Raw genomic sequence first — 17,887 nt, forward strand, 5'->3', positions numbered from 1 at the left:
TTGGGGGGAGATGGTAAATGCAATATATCCAAATTTGCTAATGGTACAAAAATAAGTGGGAGGACATGTGGTAATGAGGTCATAAGGAATCTGTGGGAAGATATAGATAAATTCAGTGAGTGGGCAACAAACCTGGCAGACGCAGTTTAATGTAGGAAAGTGTGAGGCCAAGCACTTTGGGAGGAAGCATCAAAGAACAGGCTATTATTTAAATGTAGAGAGATTCCAAAATAAAATACGGTGCAGAGGGATCTGGGAGTTCTTGTGCATGAAACTCAAAAAGTTTTCAGGGAGGTACAAGAAGTAATCATGAAGGAAATGGAATTTGGGCTTTATTGCGAGGGTGGGAAGGAGGTTAAAAATAGGGAACTCTTGTTAGAAGTGTTGGTGAGGCTGCGCCAGAGTACAGTCAACAGTTTAGGTCTCCAGATTTAAGAAATAATACACTGGCTTTGGAGACAGTACAAAAGAGATTCATTAGGCTGATTCCTGGGTTGGAGGAGTTGCCTTATTAAGAATGACTAAACAGAATTCTGGGTAATCCAAGATGGAAGATGGGGAAAAAAATTGTGGCTGTAAGAGCTACTCCTTTTTTGAGGTTTTTGAGGTGTGAGAGGTGGAGTTTTCGAAATCCAGGAGCAGCAATTATTATTTTATATGCTGTTGCATTGTTTTGGAACTCTGGGAGACAAAAGATCAAAACAATGGCACTTTAAAAAGGGGGAAGACAGACAAAGGCAGTGAACACTTGGTCAGAGAAAGAAAGCTACACTGCTGTCTGACACAGCAGTGAATCTGCATAGTTACTGCCTTTGCTGTTTGAATTCAAGTATCTCTGGACATTGGATTGCATTTTGGAAAAATTAACAAACAGCAAAATTCACAGCTGACCGTGGAGGAACCTGTGTGGGAGAACTCACAGTCCAGGAACAGAGGATAGTGCATGTATGGAATGAGCTGTCAGAGGACATGGTGGAGGCTGGTACAATTACAACATTTAAAAGGCATCTGGATGGGTATATGAATAGAAAGGGTTTGGAGGGACAAGGGTTAAATGCTGGCATATAGGTCTTGATTAGGTTAGGATATCTGGTCAGTATGGATGAGTTGGACTGAAGGGTCTGTTTTTGTGCTGTACGTCTCTATAACTCTATCAGGTTAGGCCTTTACTAATGAGTTTAGAAGACTGAGGGTTGATCTAATTAAAACATTCAAGATTCTGAGGAGGGTAGATGTTGAAAAACTGTTTCTACCAGTGGAGGGAATCCCAAACTAAGGGGACACATATTTAAAACAGAACAGTGAAAGAATTTCTTCTCCTAGAGGGGAGTGAACGTCTGGAATTCTCTACCCCAAAGGGTTATGGAGGCTAGATCACCAAAAGCAATTAAAGAAAAGATAGACTTTTGAAATATCGTGGAGTTGAAAGCTGTAATGAGCTGGCATGAAAGAAGAGTTGAGGCTTGGGCAGATCAGCCACCAGTATGATGAATGGCAGGCAATCTTGAGGTGGACAATAGCCTTCTCCTGTTCCTTATGTTGTAATGAAATAGTAACTCCTTTTTGCCTTGCCAACTAAATCCCCTCTCCAACCACCTTTCTAAAATATGAATCATGAAAATCAAAGCTAAACATTTTCACCACCTCTTGACTAGCATGGATCAGGGGCCAAATTTACATCTGCTGGCACTTTGGGTGCATTTACTCACAGTCACAGCAATGTCTTCTTTGGCTTCTGTATGTTTCTCTGTTGCTGCCTCTGAAATTTTAAGAGACTGTTATTTACTCAGATTATTTGTCCACAGTTTTGAAGTTGGTGCTGGTTTGATAAGATATATTCATGATTTAATTAAGAGCTGTCAGGTTATTTGTTTGTTAAATAGAACAACATAGTGTGCCAAAAGTGATTCATTGAAACACACTATGTACATCACATTGAAAACTACTTGTACATATTTCATAGACTGCAGTTGATTGTGAGGTTACTATGGTAACTGCATCCTTCATCACCCTTGGCTCAAAGCCTAGCAATTTCAGATGTAGTGAAGTAAGCTTTTGTTTTAAATCCTGGGTCAAATATGGTTTTATTGCTGAATATTATCATTATTCTAAAGACAGGCGAGTGTATTCACCCTGGGGTAGAGAAGGAGTCTTGTATGTGGATGGATGGACCATTGGATTGACTGAGGGCAGATAATGAAGGAAGAGGCCAAGTGATCAGCCTGCAAAATTTAAATTAAAACTCAATTTTCAGCCTAAGGGTCACAATATGGATTGCTGAAAAGGCAGACAGTATCAGAATAGAGAGTTTGGTCATAAATAAAAGAACAGAGCAGTTTACTACTCTGAGCCAGTCAGAAATGATGCAACAAAAACTGTTCGTGTAAACTTCTTCCACAAGAAGCATTTTGTTAACAATGTACTGGTTTTGCGTTATTGATTCAAGTGCAATTCACTACAATCGGAAGGCAAGGTGAGGAATTTCTTTTATTCATTTGAAATACAAAGTGAAAGTGTTGGAAACAGTATTTTTGCTGCTTGTCCTTGTCCTTACTAATCACTCTCACATAGGCACCACACCCAATGCATTGCTGCCACCCAATGCTTTTGTTACCCATTCTCCAACGTCACATTATATTATCCCAGTGTTGCAGACTCTCTACCCTCAACAACCCTGCAACCTAGATGAACTATAAATGACAGACTTGTAGAAGATCTAATGGGAAGGATAGTTTACCCAGTTTGAATGATATCCTCTGAACTGGTATGAAGATCACAGTTAAAATCTAATGATTTGGAAATCTGGCTATAGTTTAGTCAAGGAAAATCATCTTATTCACAACCTTGTGCCAGGAGGTTGTACAGGAAATTGGTGAGGCCAATTTTGGCATACTATGTACAATTCTGGTTGCCCTGCTATAGGAAGGATATTATCAGAACATTTTTCCAATGTAAGTACATTCTGCCTAAGGAGATGAAAATTGCATATGGCATTCTATGTGTTGTCATTCCAGTGCTCTTTAATGCTACTGCCTTGCATATGCAGATGACCCAGCATGTGTGCACCCTAAGAAGCTGAACTACAAACAATTGTTGACGCATTCACCAAGGTATATGAGAAAATGGGCCTCAGACTAAACATTGAGAAAATAAAGGTTTTCTACCAGCCTGCTCTTGCCACACAACATTGCCCCAAAACAATCAAAATCCATGCAAGTCCCTTGACAATGTAAATCATTTCCAGACTTCAGGAGCCTCCTCTCAGTGTGAGGAGACATTGATGATGAAATGCAATCACAAATCTAATATACAAGCATTGCCTTTGGACATCTGAGTGACAGAATGTTGGAAGTCCGAGATTCAAACCCAGCACCAAACTCAAAGTCTACAGAACAACTGTGGTCCCCACCCTTCTGTATGCAACAGAAACACAGACCACATATAGCAGACACCTCAAATCCCTGCAGAGTTATCACCAGAACTGCCTTCACAAAATCCTGCAAATCCACTGATAGGATAGACTTATCAATGTAAGTGTCCTCTCCCAGACCGATACCCCCAGTATTGAAGTACTGGTCATTCTTGACCAACTGCACCGATTGGCCATACTTTCTGCATACCCATCATAAAAGTCCCTAAACAAATGTTCTACTCTGAGATCTGCAATGATAAACAGAGCAAACAGTCCAAGGGCACCCTGAAAGGCTCCTTACATAAATACAACATGCCCATTAACACTTGGGAACTGCTTGCCCTAGAACCTTGCAAATGGTTGGGACCCCACGTGGCACTCCACTGGCTACAGCTTGCTATCCTGAAAATGACCCATTTATTTCAACTCTTTCTTTCTTCTCAGTTAGCCAATCCTTTATTCATGCTAATATATCACCTCAACATGTAAGTTCTTAATTGGTGCAGTAACCTTTCACATGATGACTTATCAAAGGTCATTACAGATCTAAATATCCTGCACCTATTGGTTTCCCTTTTAACCATGCTGCTTGTTACATTCTCAAAGAACTCTTAACAAATTTGTTAAACATTATTTAATTTTCAAAAAGCTGTGCTGACTCTGCCTGATCATATTTTGATTCTATATATGCCCTGCCACTCCTTTTTCTTCAAAAAAAAAGATATTTGCATTTTCCTAATGGATGTTAGACTTACAGCACAATAGTTTGCTGCTTTTTCTTCCTCCTTTCTAGGTTTTTCCATTTGTGGTTTTCTAATCCATTAGGAATTTTCCAGAATCTAGGAATGTTTGAAAGATTAACAACAATACATTCATCATCTCTGCAATTACTTCATTGAAGATCCTAGGATGTAAGCCATCTACAAGATGCACTGCAGAAATCGCAAAGGCTACTTAGACACCACCTTCCAAACTCTGCAACCATTAACATCGAGAAGGACAAGTGTGGCAGATACATGGGAGCACCCTGCAAAGTTCCCTTCAAGCCATTCACCATGCTGACTTGGAAATATATTGCAGGTTCTTTTGCTGGGTTAAAATCTTCAATGGTGTTGTGAGTCATCCTACACAATGTGAACTGCAGTGGTTCAAGAAAGCAGCTCACCACCATGCGCTCAAGGGCAAATGGGGAAAGGGCAATAAATGCTAGCCCAGCCAGTGATGCCCACATCCTGTGCAAGAAGAAAAACAATTGGGTCTGGGGATCTTGTCAGCTTTTGGCCCCAGAAGGTTTTTTTCTTAAGTAATTGCGATTGTTTTAAGTTTCTCTCTCCCTTTTCTTTCCTTATTTCTGCTCCCCTTGGAATGTTTTGTCTTCTTCTGTGAAGATAGATCTAAATTATTTGTTCAAAATCGGTGCCATTTCCTTGTGCTCCTTCTTAAGTCTAACCTTCTAAGGGATTACTCACTTTCATTTCCCCCTTTTTTTATATATTTGCAGAAGCTTTTTCTGTTTTTATATTCTTTGCTAGTTTTCTTCCACGTTCCAAATTTTTTTTCCCTTTTACATTTTTTGTCATCCTTTTATATTTTCCCAATCTTCTGGCATATCATACAGTAAGATATCAGGTTTATATTTAACACCAGACTTTTAAAATAAGAATATAACAGAATCAGAGGTCCTGCCCGAGAAACTGAAGGGATTCTTCATTCTTGCAGTGATGTTGAATCTCATTCCTGCCCTTTTCATAAAAGATGCTGAGTGTGTGGGATTGGCCTCCCCTGCCCTGTATATACAGGGCCAGCAGGTGCAGTATAAATGCTGCAAATCACCAGGGACTGATTGCATTACAGTAACTTCCTGCCACTGTCGATATTTCTTACTCCGAGTGCATCTCTTTCTCTCACACACATTCATAAATATAAAACACACACACACACGTGGATTAGTCCATTTCTACCACGACAACAAATTCGTCAATTTCCATAATTTAATATTATTGCAAACCAAGAATCAGCCACTCTGTCTTAGCGCCTCTTACTCCCTCTCCGCTCTAATTTATTGAAGCAATCACAGCAATTTTTTTTCTCTGCTTGCCATCTTTATATCGCTGCATATTGCTGGGGGTGGTGAAGGTGAGCTGTGTTATGCGGGGACAAAGCTGAAGGCTTGCGGTGAAACGCATTGTGTAGAGACGCAACGGAACCAGACATTACCTCATCCTTCTGCAGCCTCCTAGGCACAGAGTGACGGGGGAGGGGAGGGATGGAGAGAGCTGCATGAACCCAGGCTGTGTCAGGTGCCTGAGTATTAGTAAAACCTCATCTTATTCATTCAGCTTGATTAATATTCAGAGCAGCATCAAACACAAAGAATATGTCTTGTTAAAGCACTTGCAGCCGCACCTATTCTCTTAATTTATACTGAGTGTCTATTAAAATATTCCTGAGATATTGCTGCTGCCAGGATGAAAAAGGAGCAATGTAAAAATCACTCATAAACTGATGGATTGCACTTGTTTTTAAAATGTGCCTTACTTGATAAACGGCATGGTTTTTAGGTTGACTAATGGTCCTAATTGCTATCCTGCAGTCTATGGGAGGGCAGTTGAGGCATGGAAGATATTTTAGATTTTATATGAACACATCACCATTACAAATATTTATCACTCTTTTCTACCACCACTCAATCTCATCTCTAAGTTCTTCCTCCAAAGGATATATTTGTCTTCCTGAAAAAGAGAGTAGGATTCTAGCGTATCCTAGCTGATAAAATGACTTATTTGTAGGAAAATATGGCTTGTCTTTGGAAAGTCTCCCAGTATGTGATCAGTCCATCTCCATTCCTCCCCCTTGTCAAGTGACCTTCAGTCCCCATTATGTTTCCCACTAAGACATTGCTTAGTTCTCTGTCCCTTCCCATTGGGCACTTACATTTTCTTTAGTCCAACCTATCCCTCAGCCCTGAGGAATTGCTTATTGTCCATTCTTTCAGCCTGGCATTCTTCCAATTGTCTATGCCAATATTTATTCCCCAAAAACACTGTTATTCAGTCAAAAACAGATAATCAGGTCATTGTTTCATGGTTGTTTGGGGGGGGGGGGGCGGGGTGGGAGACCTGGCTGTGCACAAATTGGCTGCCTCATTTACCCACATAAATGACTACACTTCAAAAGTACATAATTGGCTGCAAAGCATTTTGGCACTTGATGAGGTTGTGAAATATGCTGTACAAATACAAGTAATTTCTCTATATTATCTCCAGCATGCTGTAGAAGGGTGTTTGCTTGCTGTTAAATATACTTTTAAGGAATATGTGGGGTGATAATGAGAGAACAACATTCCACACACTTAACTGAGACAGGCGCTGTTCCCACACCCCACATGTTTCTAGTGGGTATGAATTAGGACTGTTTTATATGGTAATGAATGGCTGAATTGAAAACACTCATCATTAACTGGGACATGTAATTATCAGGCATTGGCTATTGTTTTGTCTTCCTCCTGATCTTGAAGAGCAATGGGAAAAGCTAACTGATAAGTAATTAATTAGAGTATACAATTAAACACTCTGGAATACTAAAATGTGTAACTGGGTTCAAGGGGATGGATTTTATTAGCAGGAAAGTATTAGACGCTGATCCATTCAAACTGCACCATTCAAAAAGGGTTGCAAGGGACATTACTTAATTTGTTGTTTGAGGTTCAAGGGTCACAGTTCAACCCTGTTGTACAGGCTCACAGAACATGTCACTAATGACGAATCAGTTGCCTTAGAGGGAACCCCGCATAACAAATGATACATTCAACAGGCCAAGCACAGGTCTGGTATCCAGCTGTTCAGCTTTGTAAAGTGTGATACAAATGCACTAATAAAACTAAGATAATAGTCATTTTCCCCACGGACGTACTTTAAGACACAGAACAGCTTCCATTTACTCAGTTTACACTAATACCAACTTTGGATCAATCTTGCACAATGCTCAGCTGTCCAAAGTCTTGATTTTATGATAGGATACAGTATATACGATGAAATGTCAGTCCATGATCTCAGAATTTCAGAGCTGAGCCTCAAAATTCACAGATGTGGCTATGTATTTGCCTTTTATTGAAGCATCTGCCCTCACTTGCAAATTGGGGATCCCAAAGCCTTGAAAACCACATATAATATCAGGTACTTCTGCATTGTTCGCAATCCAGATTAATGCCACCGAGCTCCCCCAGGTATGTCCTTGCACATTTCTCTGTTATAAGGTTGCTGGGTAGATTAGATTCTAATGAGGCAATACTGTACACATTTACATAGTGCACTTGATATACTTAAAATGTCCAATGCTACTTCACAGGAATGTAATCAGACAGAATCAGAGGAGACTGAACCAAAGAATGAGATATTAGGACAGGTGACAAAAATCGTGTCCAAAGAAGCAGCACCTTCAAACTGGAAAGAGAGCTGGAGGCAGTGAAGTTTAGGGTGGGAATTCCAGAGATTTGGATTCAGATGGCTGAAGGCGCAGTCACTAATAGTGGGCTGAAGGAAGTGGAGTATGCATTAAATGTCAGATTTGCAGGAATGCGGAGTTCTTGGAGAACTGTGGGAGAGGTCACAGATATGGGAAGGTGTGAGGTCATGGCAGAATTTGAACAAGATGATAAGAATTTTAAAATTGACATAGCTGCTTTGACATTAGTTCTGGGTATCCTACACTTTACATTGTATGTAGCTTAATTTCAGGGCATATTTCCTTAACTTGGTCTGATTCTGGCATAGAAATAATTGACTGCATGGTCTCAGTTTTTGTGGTGTGGATGATATTTCAACTGGAGGATAAGATTAGATTCCCTACAGTGTGGGAACAGGCCCTTCAGCCCAACCATTATATACTGACCCTCCGAAGAGTAACCCACCCAGACCCATTTCCCTCTGACTAATGCACCTAACATTATGGGCAACTTAGCATGGCCAATTCACCTGACCTGTACACCTTTGGACTGTGGGAGGAAACCCACACAGACTTGGGGAGAATGTGCAAACTCCACACAGACAGTCGTCTGAGGCTTGAATCGAACCCGGGTCCCTGGCGCTGTGAGGCAGCAGTGTTAACCACTGAGTCACCATGCCACCAGTGTAGCCAGTTCAAAGGATTTTAAATCTGATTCCTCATCCTGCCCCAGGTTTTGCCTATTTTCTTCACTCCTCATTCAAAAGTGATGAAGATGGTGTAGAACATAAACAAGTTAGTGTAATGGACATAGACAAAGGTAGAGTAATGGGAGTTAAAATTCAAGCAGAAAAAGTGTGAAGTGATTCTTTTTGATATAAAGAACACAAAGAGGCAAATATAAAATGTGGGATACAGCATTGGTAGAAGAGATACAGCAATAAAGAGACTTGGGCATATGTGCCTTGAAGGCACAGGACAGTTTTTGAGTGTGTTTAATAAAACATTCAATCTCCTTGGCTTGATAAGTACAGGCATAAAATTCAAGAATAAAGAGGTGATGTCAAACATTTGTAATAAACACTGGTTTGGCCCCAACTGGAGTACTGCATCCAGTTCTGGACACTACAGTTTAGGGAAACATTAGAGAGAGTGCAGTTAAGATTCACAAGAAAAGTTCCAGGTATGAAAACTTCAGCACCATACACAGATTGGACAAGTTAGGACTGGATTATTTTCTTCAGAGAAAAGAAAGCTGAAAAGGGGTATTCAAGATCATGAGGGGTCTGGACAGAGTAGATAGGGAGAAACTGTTCCATCTGTGGAAGGATCAGGAATAAGAAAATGCAAATTCAACATAGAAGCAAATTAAAGAAGCAAAAGTGACGTGAGGAAAAACGTTTTTACACAGCAAGTGGTTAAGATTTGGTGTGTGCTATCTGAGACTATGGTGGAGTCAGGTTCAGTCAAGGCACTCACAAGGAAATTGGAATAATATCCAAAGGTGAAAATCATGCAAGGTTAGGGGGAGAAGGCAGGAAGATGTCACTCAGTGAAGTGTTCATTTGGTACAGACATTATGGCCAAATGGTCTCTTTCTGTGCTGTAACTATTTTGTGATTCTGTGAAGAGCCACTTGAGGTGGTTATACAGCTGTAGTAAATCTGGTAGGAGTACCTGTCAGAGATCTCGAGTAAACTGGAGTGATGGTGCTTCCTTGGAGGGATTGTACTTTGCCTCACTTGCTGACTACACAACAAATGTAGTGTTGATGTGAAGTGAAAGACATGGCTGCAATAGTTGTAGCCTCAATACTTCTGACCATCTCTGAGCCCCTTTCATTTCACTCCCTTTTTTACTTCTTTCCTTGGTGTACCGTAGTCTGTAATCTCTTCAAGGCTTTTCTCTTTCACTTGATCATTCAACCCTTTATTCATTTATCATTTCTTCATACCAATTTTCAGCTTATTCTTTCTCCACCCTCCTGAACATCTGATCTGGCTGCTAACAGGAGCCTGATGATCGGATCTCACTCATCTCCTGGAAATCATGACTAGCAGAAGAGCTGGGTAAAGATAAAACATTACATCACTAGTTGACGTGGCTTTGTAGTGTGGGCTGCATATTTGCAGCCACAGAAACAGTTCTGGGGATCATAAGCCAAAAGAACTGCAGTTGCTGGAAATCAAAATCAAAAATCAGAATTCAGAAATTGCTGGAAAAGTTCAGCAGGTCTGGTTGCATCTGTGGAGAGAAATCAGAGGTTAATGTTTTGGTTCCAGTAACTCTTCTTCAGAACTCAACAGCACAACAGAATACATATTCATTCAACAGAATCAAAGGCAAACTATCCTGGGTCAGCTAGTAAATCAGGATGCAGCAGGCGAATGAGATAAATAAAAATTAATGCCGAGACCGCAAACACTGATCAGCTAATTTCAGAGAAATTCTGATTCAATACATTTAGGAGGTCCTGGCTATACTGTGATCCCATTTATGTAATGCACACTTCAGTATAACATATTTTCCTTATAATACCCCTCATTGTAAAAACAGCAGACACACCACACTCCCTTTATATAACACATCCTTTTGTACAAGTCTGAAACTTACACTGCTCCTTCAGCACACTCTTGTTGGATTTAAAAAGCCTTTCCAACACTGGAGATTACTCTTCACAGTACCATGAGCAAGGATATGACAAAGAATGTCTGTGACTCCTTCTGTTCCAGTAACGGGAATAAATATCTTTTGATACACTTTGATGTTACACACTTTTTCCCAGAAAGACTAATGCAGAGAAGTTCTATTGTATTTATTTAATTTCTTAAATTAGAGAGAAGTAACTCCCATTGATAATTTTTTTTCTTGGTATTTTTCTTAATTACATTTGATACTGCAGGTAAAAATAACTTTAAGTTTAAACATCGCTTTTTATGACTAAACTGTGGGCCAGATAATGGAGAATATTCACCTTCAGGAACTATTTTGCACCATCGCATGTTTTATTATCTATATTAATGTGAGTTGTTAACCTATATTACTCTGAGTTTATAGTGAAGCATAAACCAGCCCCCAAACTCCTGTTGTCTGAGTGACAGAGTTTGTGTGGAAATGTTCTGCACCTCCTGAATTGTCTCCATTGGAATGTATTCTCAATGGATTAGTTATTGGAAAGCCAAAGTGTTCTGTGTAATACTCTGAAACTTATCAAAAATTGACAAACGTCATGGAGGATTTCTCTCTGTCAGGCTGAGTATGCTTTCTCTGAGTTCCCATTACTTATGGTCTTACTTGTGAATGGCTGATCATTTGAAATACATGGGAGCCCAAAATGTCAGTAATATCTGTTCAGTTTAGGGAATTGTTTCATGTAGGTATAGACTTTGTCAAAGCAGGATTCAAAACTTGTTTTTAACTCATTCATTGAATGTGAGTGCCACCAGCTTGGCAAGCATTTATTGCCCATCCTGAAATGCTATTAACAAGGTGGCTGTGAGCTGTCTTCTTGAATTGTTACTGTCCATGGGGTGTTCTGACAGTGTTGTTAAGAAAAAGATTTCAGGTTTTTGATCCAACAACAGTGAAGGAACAGCAACACGATTCCAAGTCAGGATGATATGATTTATAGACTGATTGTAGAATTTGGTAAAGCCAACAGATACTACAGATCAGAACTGCGTGATAGGCATCGAAAACAAATTGCAGTCAATAAACAGAGCATAATTCAGAGACTACAAATTATTGATTTTACTAGCATCTAGTTTCTCTTATCTCCTGCAGTTTTCAAAAGACAAATACATCCTGGATTCCAGCCCTGAAAAACTGCACAAAGAGTTGGAGGAGGAGCTGAAACTGAGTACCACAGACCTGCGGAGTCACGCCTGGTACCATGGACGCATCCCACGGGAGGTAAGTATTATTGAAGAAATGACACTTCATATTATTTTTGTATTCATGAAGAAGAGAAGAGAACTCTAAGCCTTTTCTTTTATATTACAGTGCAGCGTATGTTGGAAATTATTATAACAAAGGATGTTATGTATGTTGGAAAGTATTGTATCAAAGAGTATAGTATTCAGCATAGTTATCAAACAGAACATTTTGCAAAATATAATTTCAGTAGCTTCCCCAATGTGTTGTCATTGTTGTATGTTTTAAAGTTGAATTATATAGTTTTGTCAGTTTATACCTCAGTGTAGAAATCATGCTCCTTCCTCTATATCTCCAATCCCTTTTAGACAGCTGCCAAACACTCATGAGTTCAGGCTCCCCCGGGGAGCAAAGGTGGTTGGGAGAGAGTTAAGGTGCCCAAGATGACAGCCAAAAAAATAGCAGAGCTTCTAGCTTTTGTGAATGTCAGAAAACAATTAGATGACAGCATTCATTGGCATTTAATTTTAACATTTTGCCTGGAAATTCTTTCGGCCAGCTCTGAAATGCATGAGCGGCTTAATGCTGGCAACTTGGTTTACACTGCGGCAGTCATTCAGCTAAAATACAAATACTTGAAAACCCAAGTATTTGGGCTTGGATATTTATGTGGCAAGTACTGTGTGCTGACCGACTGGAATCAGCACTTTCCACACTAAACAGCCTTTACAATCCTGTCAAAATATTTTGACTCTTCAGTAGTTGAAAATTTATTTCTCCAGTTTATGTACTCAGTCCTCTTTAGGATATATGTCTAGATTTTATGTTAAGTCCACAGGGCTTGTAAACATTGTATAGGCTTCCGCAGTATTGCATTAGGCAAGATACTGGAGTTGCACTTCAGCACAAACCTTCAGCAAAAGATGCAAAGGAATTGGAAGGGCACCATCATCAAAAAAGAGGAAAACAAATCTGCTTCTCTTTCCTACTGGCTTTAAAAAAGAAAAAAAAGCTTCTAGGAGAAAGTGAGGACTGCAGATGCTGGAGATCAGAGCTGAAAATGTGTTGCTGGAAAAGTGCAGCAGGTCAGGCAGCATCCAAGGAGCAGGAGAACCAACGTTTCGGCATGAGCCCTTCTTCAGGAATGAGGAGAGTGTGCCAAGCAGGCTAAGATAAAAGGTAGGGAGGAGGGACTTGGAAATGCGATAGGTGGAAGGTGGTTAAGGTGAGGATGATAGGCCGGAGAGGTCAAGAAGAAGATTACAGGTTAGGAAGGTGGTGCTGAGTTCGAGGGTTGGACTGAGACAAGGTTGGGGGGTGGGGGGGGGGGGGGGGGGGGGGGAGGTGTGGAATGAGGAAACTGGAGAAATCTGAGTTCATCCCTTGTGCTTGGAAGGTTCCTAGGCAGAAGATGAGGCGCTCTTCCTCCAGCTGTCATGTTGCTATGCGCCCACACCTCTCCCCTTACTTCCCTCCAAGGCCCCAAGGGATCCTTCTATATCCGCCACAAATTCACCTGCACCTCCACACACATCATTTACTGCATCCACTGCACCTGATGTGCCCTCCTCTATATTGGGGAGGCAGGCCGCCTACTGCGCAACGTTTCAGAGAACACCTCTGGGACACCCGGACCAACCAACCCAACCACCCTGTGGCTCAACACTTCAACTCCCCTTCCCCACTCCACCAAGGACAAGGACATGCAGGTCCTTGGACTCCTCCATCGCCAGACCATAACAGCACGACGGCTGGAGGAAGAGCACCTCATCTTCCGCCTAGGAATCCTCCAACCACAAGGGATGAACTCAGATTTCTCCAGTTTCCTCATTTCCACTCCCCCCCACCTTGTCTCTGTCCCACCCTCAGCACCGCCTTCCTAACCTGCAGTCTTCTTCCTGACCTCTCTGCCCCACCCCCACTCTGGCCTATCACCCTCACCTTAACCTCCTTCCACCTATCACATTTCCAACGCCCCTCCCCCAAGTCCCTCCTCCCTACCTTTTATCTTAGCCTGCTTGGCACACTCTCCTCATTCCTGAAGAAGGGCTCATGCCCGAAACGTCGATTCTCCTGCTCCTTGGATGCTGCCTGATCTGCTGCGCTTTTCCAGCAACACATTTTCAGCTTTAAAAAAGAAAATCCAATTGCTCAAGCCTAAGGATAAGAATCTTCAACAACTGTGTCATGTGCATTGATGCCAAGATCCTTGAGTAACCGGAAGTCTTCCGATTCTTCTATATGTAGTTTAAAACTTGGACTACATATAGATGCCATTTCAAGGCCTTGGAGAAGTACCATCAATACTGTGGAGGCAGATTCTTTGCATCACTAGGAGTTCAGGCATACTGCCATTAGCAAATGTAAAGAAGCCAAGAGCACCATCATCAAGGCCATGATTATCTTTAACCACTTCCATTGTCCTAGCCACATGCTTAGGATGCCTGAGTTCTGACTGCCAAAGCAAACCTAAGGAAGGTAGTTGAACAGGAGGAGGACTGAGAAGTGCTTCAAAGACTCCCTAAAAGCTTTCCTTAAGAAATGCAACCTAGACATCAATATCCTCGCTCAGAAGAAACTGACTTGGACGGAACGTCCTGTATGAAGGGACGCAATTCTTCAAGTTCACTTATTGACGAGGAATTATGGAAAAGAAACCTGAAAAAGGAATGTCAGCAGACTCAAGGCCAAGGACAAATCTCACATTCTGGAAACACTTGCTCTAGGATTGGGCTCATCAGCCACACAAGGACCCTGAGAGTTCAGGACCAGTGACATGGAATTTCCTAGGTGGATGGTCTTATCATTAATGAGTGATTACCAACAAAAACAGAAAAAAAAATTAAATGTATATATTTATGTATGTTCGTGATTTAATAAAATTTAAATGGACAAAAATTAAAATAGGAACATGCAAACTATTGTACTTGCATATTATTAGGAAGGAATGAAAAAGATTTGCATTTAAATAGTGCTTTTCATGACCACTGAATATCTTAAAGTGCTTTACCAATGAAATACTTTTTGAAGTATAATTACTATTGTAATGTAGGAAACATGCAGCTACCTGTTGGAATAACTAAAATGAAGTTGAAAGAGACCACGGTGCCTTAGTATAACCAATGTAAACCAGTAGTCAACACAAAGTCAATGAGATATTGAAGGATATTATGCACACTATATCCTTCAATATCTCATTGCAGAGAACCTTTGCATAAACGTTATTATGCTTTTGGGGGTCAGTTGGCATAGATGGCTGGACAGCTGATTTGTGATGCAGAGTGATACCAACAGCATGGGGTCAATTCTGGCTGAGGCTACCATTAAGGACTCTCCTTTTCAACTTTTTCCTTCAAGGATTTTGGTATCAGTACAGATAATGCGGTTGTTGAAGATTCGCATCCTTAGGCTTGAGCAATTGGATTTTCTTTTCTACAGCCAGTAGAAAACCCTTAGCATAAACTACCACCAATCATCACTCTCTCTCTAATGAGAGAGAGAGCCCATGATCCGGTAGGACTATGGCAACTTTACCTTTTATTGTGCTTTGATCAGATTCCAACTCTGAGATACAGGGGAGAACAATGAAGTAATGGAGTTGTGAAGGAAAAATACAAGACTAATCCTGAATGTCAGGGTCTTAAGTCATAACAGAAGAGTGGAGGACCTTTGGCCCTTTAAGTTTAAAAGGAAGCATTTGAGAAGTGATCTTAATGAAATAGGTACAAGATTATTCAGGGTATGATAAAGATAATTTTAGAAAATTAAGATAAATTTGACAAATATGAGAAAAGGATATAGTTTCAAACTAGGAAAAAGAGAAATTTGATATCAAGACTGATAAAGATCTTTCTTTCATACACAAGTTATTTATAAAAAGAGCAGAGTTTCAAATAGGGCAGAGCAGGTGAAAGCCTTAGAAGTTGAGGGAACAACTGGTAGTGTTGAAATGGTAGAACAAGAAGGTTTCTGTGGATTGGTAAGTTATGATGGATCTAATTGTCATCTTCCTCAGTAATTATCTTGTGATTTGTTAAGATGCTTGACAGTTTATAACAATATTCTTCTGGCCACTATTTTATAATTAGAGTAAATTGGTTACTATCTCCTGAAGCCAGAAGAATGTAAGAGAATTTGTTACACTGAGATGGCATAATTTTTAGGTGTAGTTCCTGTTCACAAAATTTCCATGATTCAGTTAGTGCTTTCAAGGTAAAGCATTTGACAAGGAAAACAAAAGTCAGTTACCGGAAATGAATCAGATTCAAAAACAAATTGAAATGTCAAGGTGATAGCTCCCTTGAGTACTTCTATGAATATGAATTGAGCGATCAAGAGAGATAGTCACCTAAAAGCCGAGTAAACAACTGCAATAGATTTTCTGCTTTTCCTCTGCATGAAAATGGTTTGACATTTTTACTGCTGTGTGCATTACTGACATAAATATACACCACAGAGTGGCGCGTCTGAGGCACAGCTGACAGCCAAACATGCAGTCAACTTCTCAGTTTCTTCAACTGTAATCCTTCATTATATGCTTGTTTTTCTATGAATTCTGTGGCCATCCAGGCAAGATGCAAAATGGTGGAACAAACTGTCTCTTTAGGTACCTGCATTAGTGATGAATGCTGACAGGTCAGGTACAGCTCAATAAAGCACCTTGTATTCTGCTCCAACAATGTGTCAGTCTCAACCATCTCATGTACCATTCTGGCATTGTTCCATTTCTTGTTTAGGAAAGCTGTATGATCACAAAGATGCTTTATAATGAGAGGTTGCTGGACAGTAATCAGGAGCAGAAATGCTGGCTGATTTTCCCCAACTCCTGATGTACAGGTATTAAGGCCGATGGTAGCACAGCATTAAGTGCAGGTGAAATGTGAGACTTCCCAAATTTGTATGACTAGCTACCACATGGAGAGCCATGGTGGCTGAATCTTACAAGTTTTGGCTAAGCGTCAATTTTGTTGTGTTTCATGGAAGGTTTCTCTCTATGAGGCCTAGTGAGGTTTCTCACCACAGCATCCCAAACCTGCCTGTTTAACTATCCACTATGCATCTAAGATTCCCCTGAAGTCCGATGCTAGCCCGATTCTACCACTCACCATAGCTCACAAGGAACTCACAACTCATCGGATCTCTTGGAATAGACTGACACTCTGGGAGCCAGCACCATCTTTAAACCCTGGCTGAATACTTGACTAAGCACTGGTATTGAAAATGTGTTGCTGGTTAAAGCACAGCAGGTCAGGCAGCATCCAAGGAACAGGAAATTCGACGTTTCGGGCATAAGCCCTTCATCAGGAATGATTCATTCCTGATGAAGGGCTTATGCCCGAAACGTCGAATTTCCTGTTCCTTGGATGCTGACTGACCTGCTGTGCTTTAACCAGCAACACATTTTCAACTGTGATCTCCAGCATCTGCAGACCTAATTTTTTACGTTAAGCACTGGTATTGTAGATTTGACTCTCACTGGCAAAACAGCCCCAGCAAATGCTGCTCATAGCACGTAACTGGCACAGTTGAGAGTTTCTGGCACATACAGCTCCATTTTCTTGCTCCTGTCACTGTTTAACCACCTAGTCACATAGCTTACTTGTCGTTAGCCACATCCCATTCTACTATCGCTCCATGTCACCACTACTCTGTCCCTGATTCCCATTGCAGACCAGCATCTTATTATTTATCCAGTGGGGTACTGTCAGAGACTGGCAAGTATTTGGACAGAGATGAGCTTTTCTTCATCAAAAGTGAACTGAAGCAAAATTAATGCAATCTGCAGTTTTCCCCCACCGTGCAAGTGAAATGCTGGCATGACGATCAAAGACAGTACACAATTGTCAGCCACATCTACTGGAACTGGATGTTAGTCAGGTCCTGTCTGACATGTAGTACCTGATGCAGCTGAGCACTATCATGCGCAAAGAGAACTTCCTTTAGCTTAATGTCTTTGTCCTCTTCCTCAGAAGACAGCTTCTGCTCTCCCAGTTTCTCAGTGTCCAACCCATCATTCTTGTTGCCTGCTTCAGTTATGGAGAGCACAGCACTCCAGGATGATGTGGCACACTCTATTTGGAATATATTGCAGGTCCCGCCTATGACTGTTTCAAACAGCAGAACCACATCTTCAGTAGCCCTATCGTCAGCTCCATCATG

At 40.8% G+C, this 17,887-nt stretch overlaps 1 protein-coding gene across 3 annotated transcripts in view; it reads left to right on the forward strand.

The window, feature by feature from the left end:
- Positions 1–17,887, forward strand: part of LOC132825890 (SH2 domain-containing protein 3C-like) — a 185,818-nt gene that overhangs the window by 146,979 nt on the left and 20,952 nt on the right. For all 3 annotated transcript variants that reach the window (XM_060841497.1, XM_060841498.1, XM_060841499.1), the window contains one exon: positions 11,639–11,767. In XM_060841497.1, coding sequence (XP_060697480.1) covers positions 11,639–11,767 — 129 coding nt within the window. The remainder of the gene's footprint in view (positions 1–11,638; positions 11,768–17,887) is intronic.

Source organism: Hemiscyllium ocellatum, chromosome 21 (assembly GCF_020745735.1).
Source record: "Hemiscyllium ocellatum isolate sHemOce1 chromosome 21, sHemOce1.pat.X.cur, whole genome shotgun sequence".
NCBI lineage: Eukaryota > Metazoa > Chordata > Chondrichthyes > Orectolobiformes > Hemiscylliidae > Hemiscyllium > Hemiscyllium ocellatum.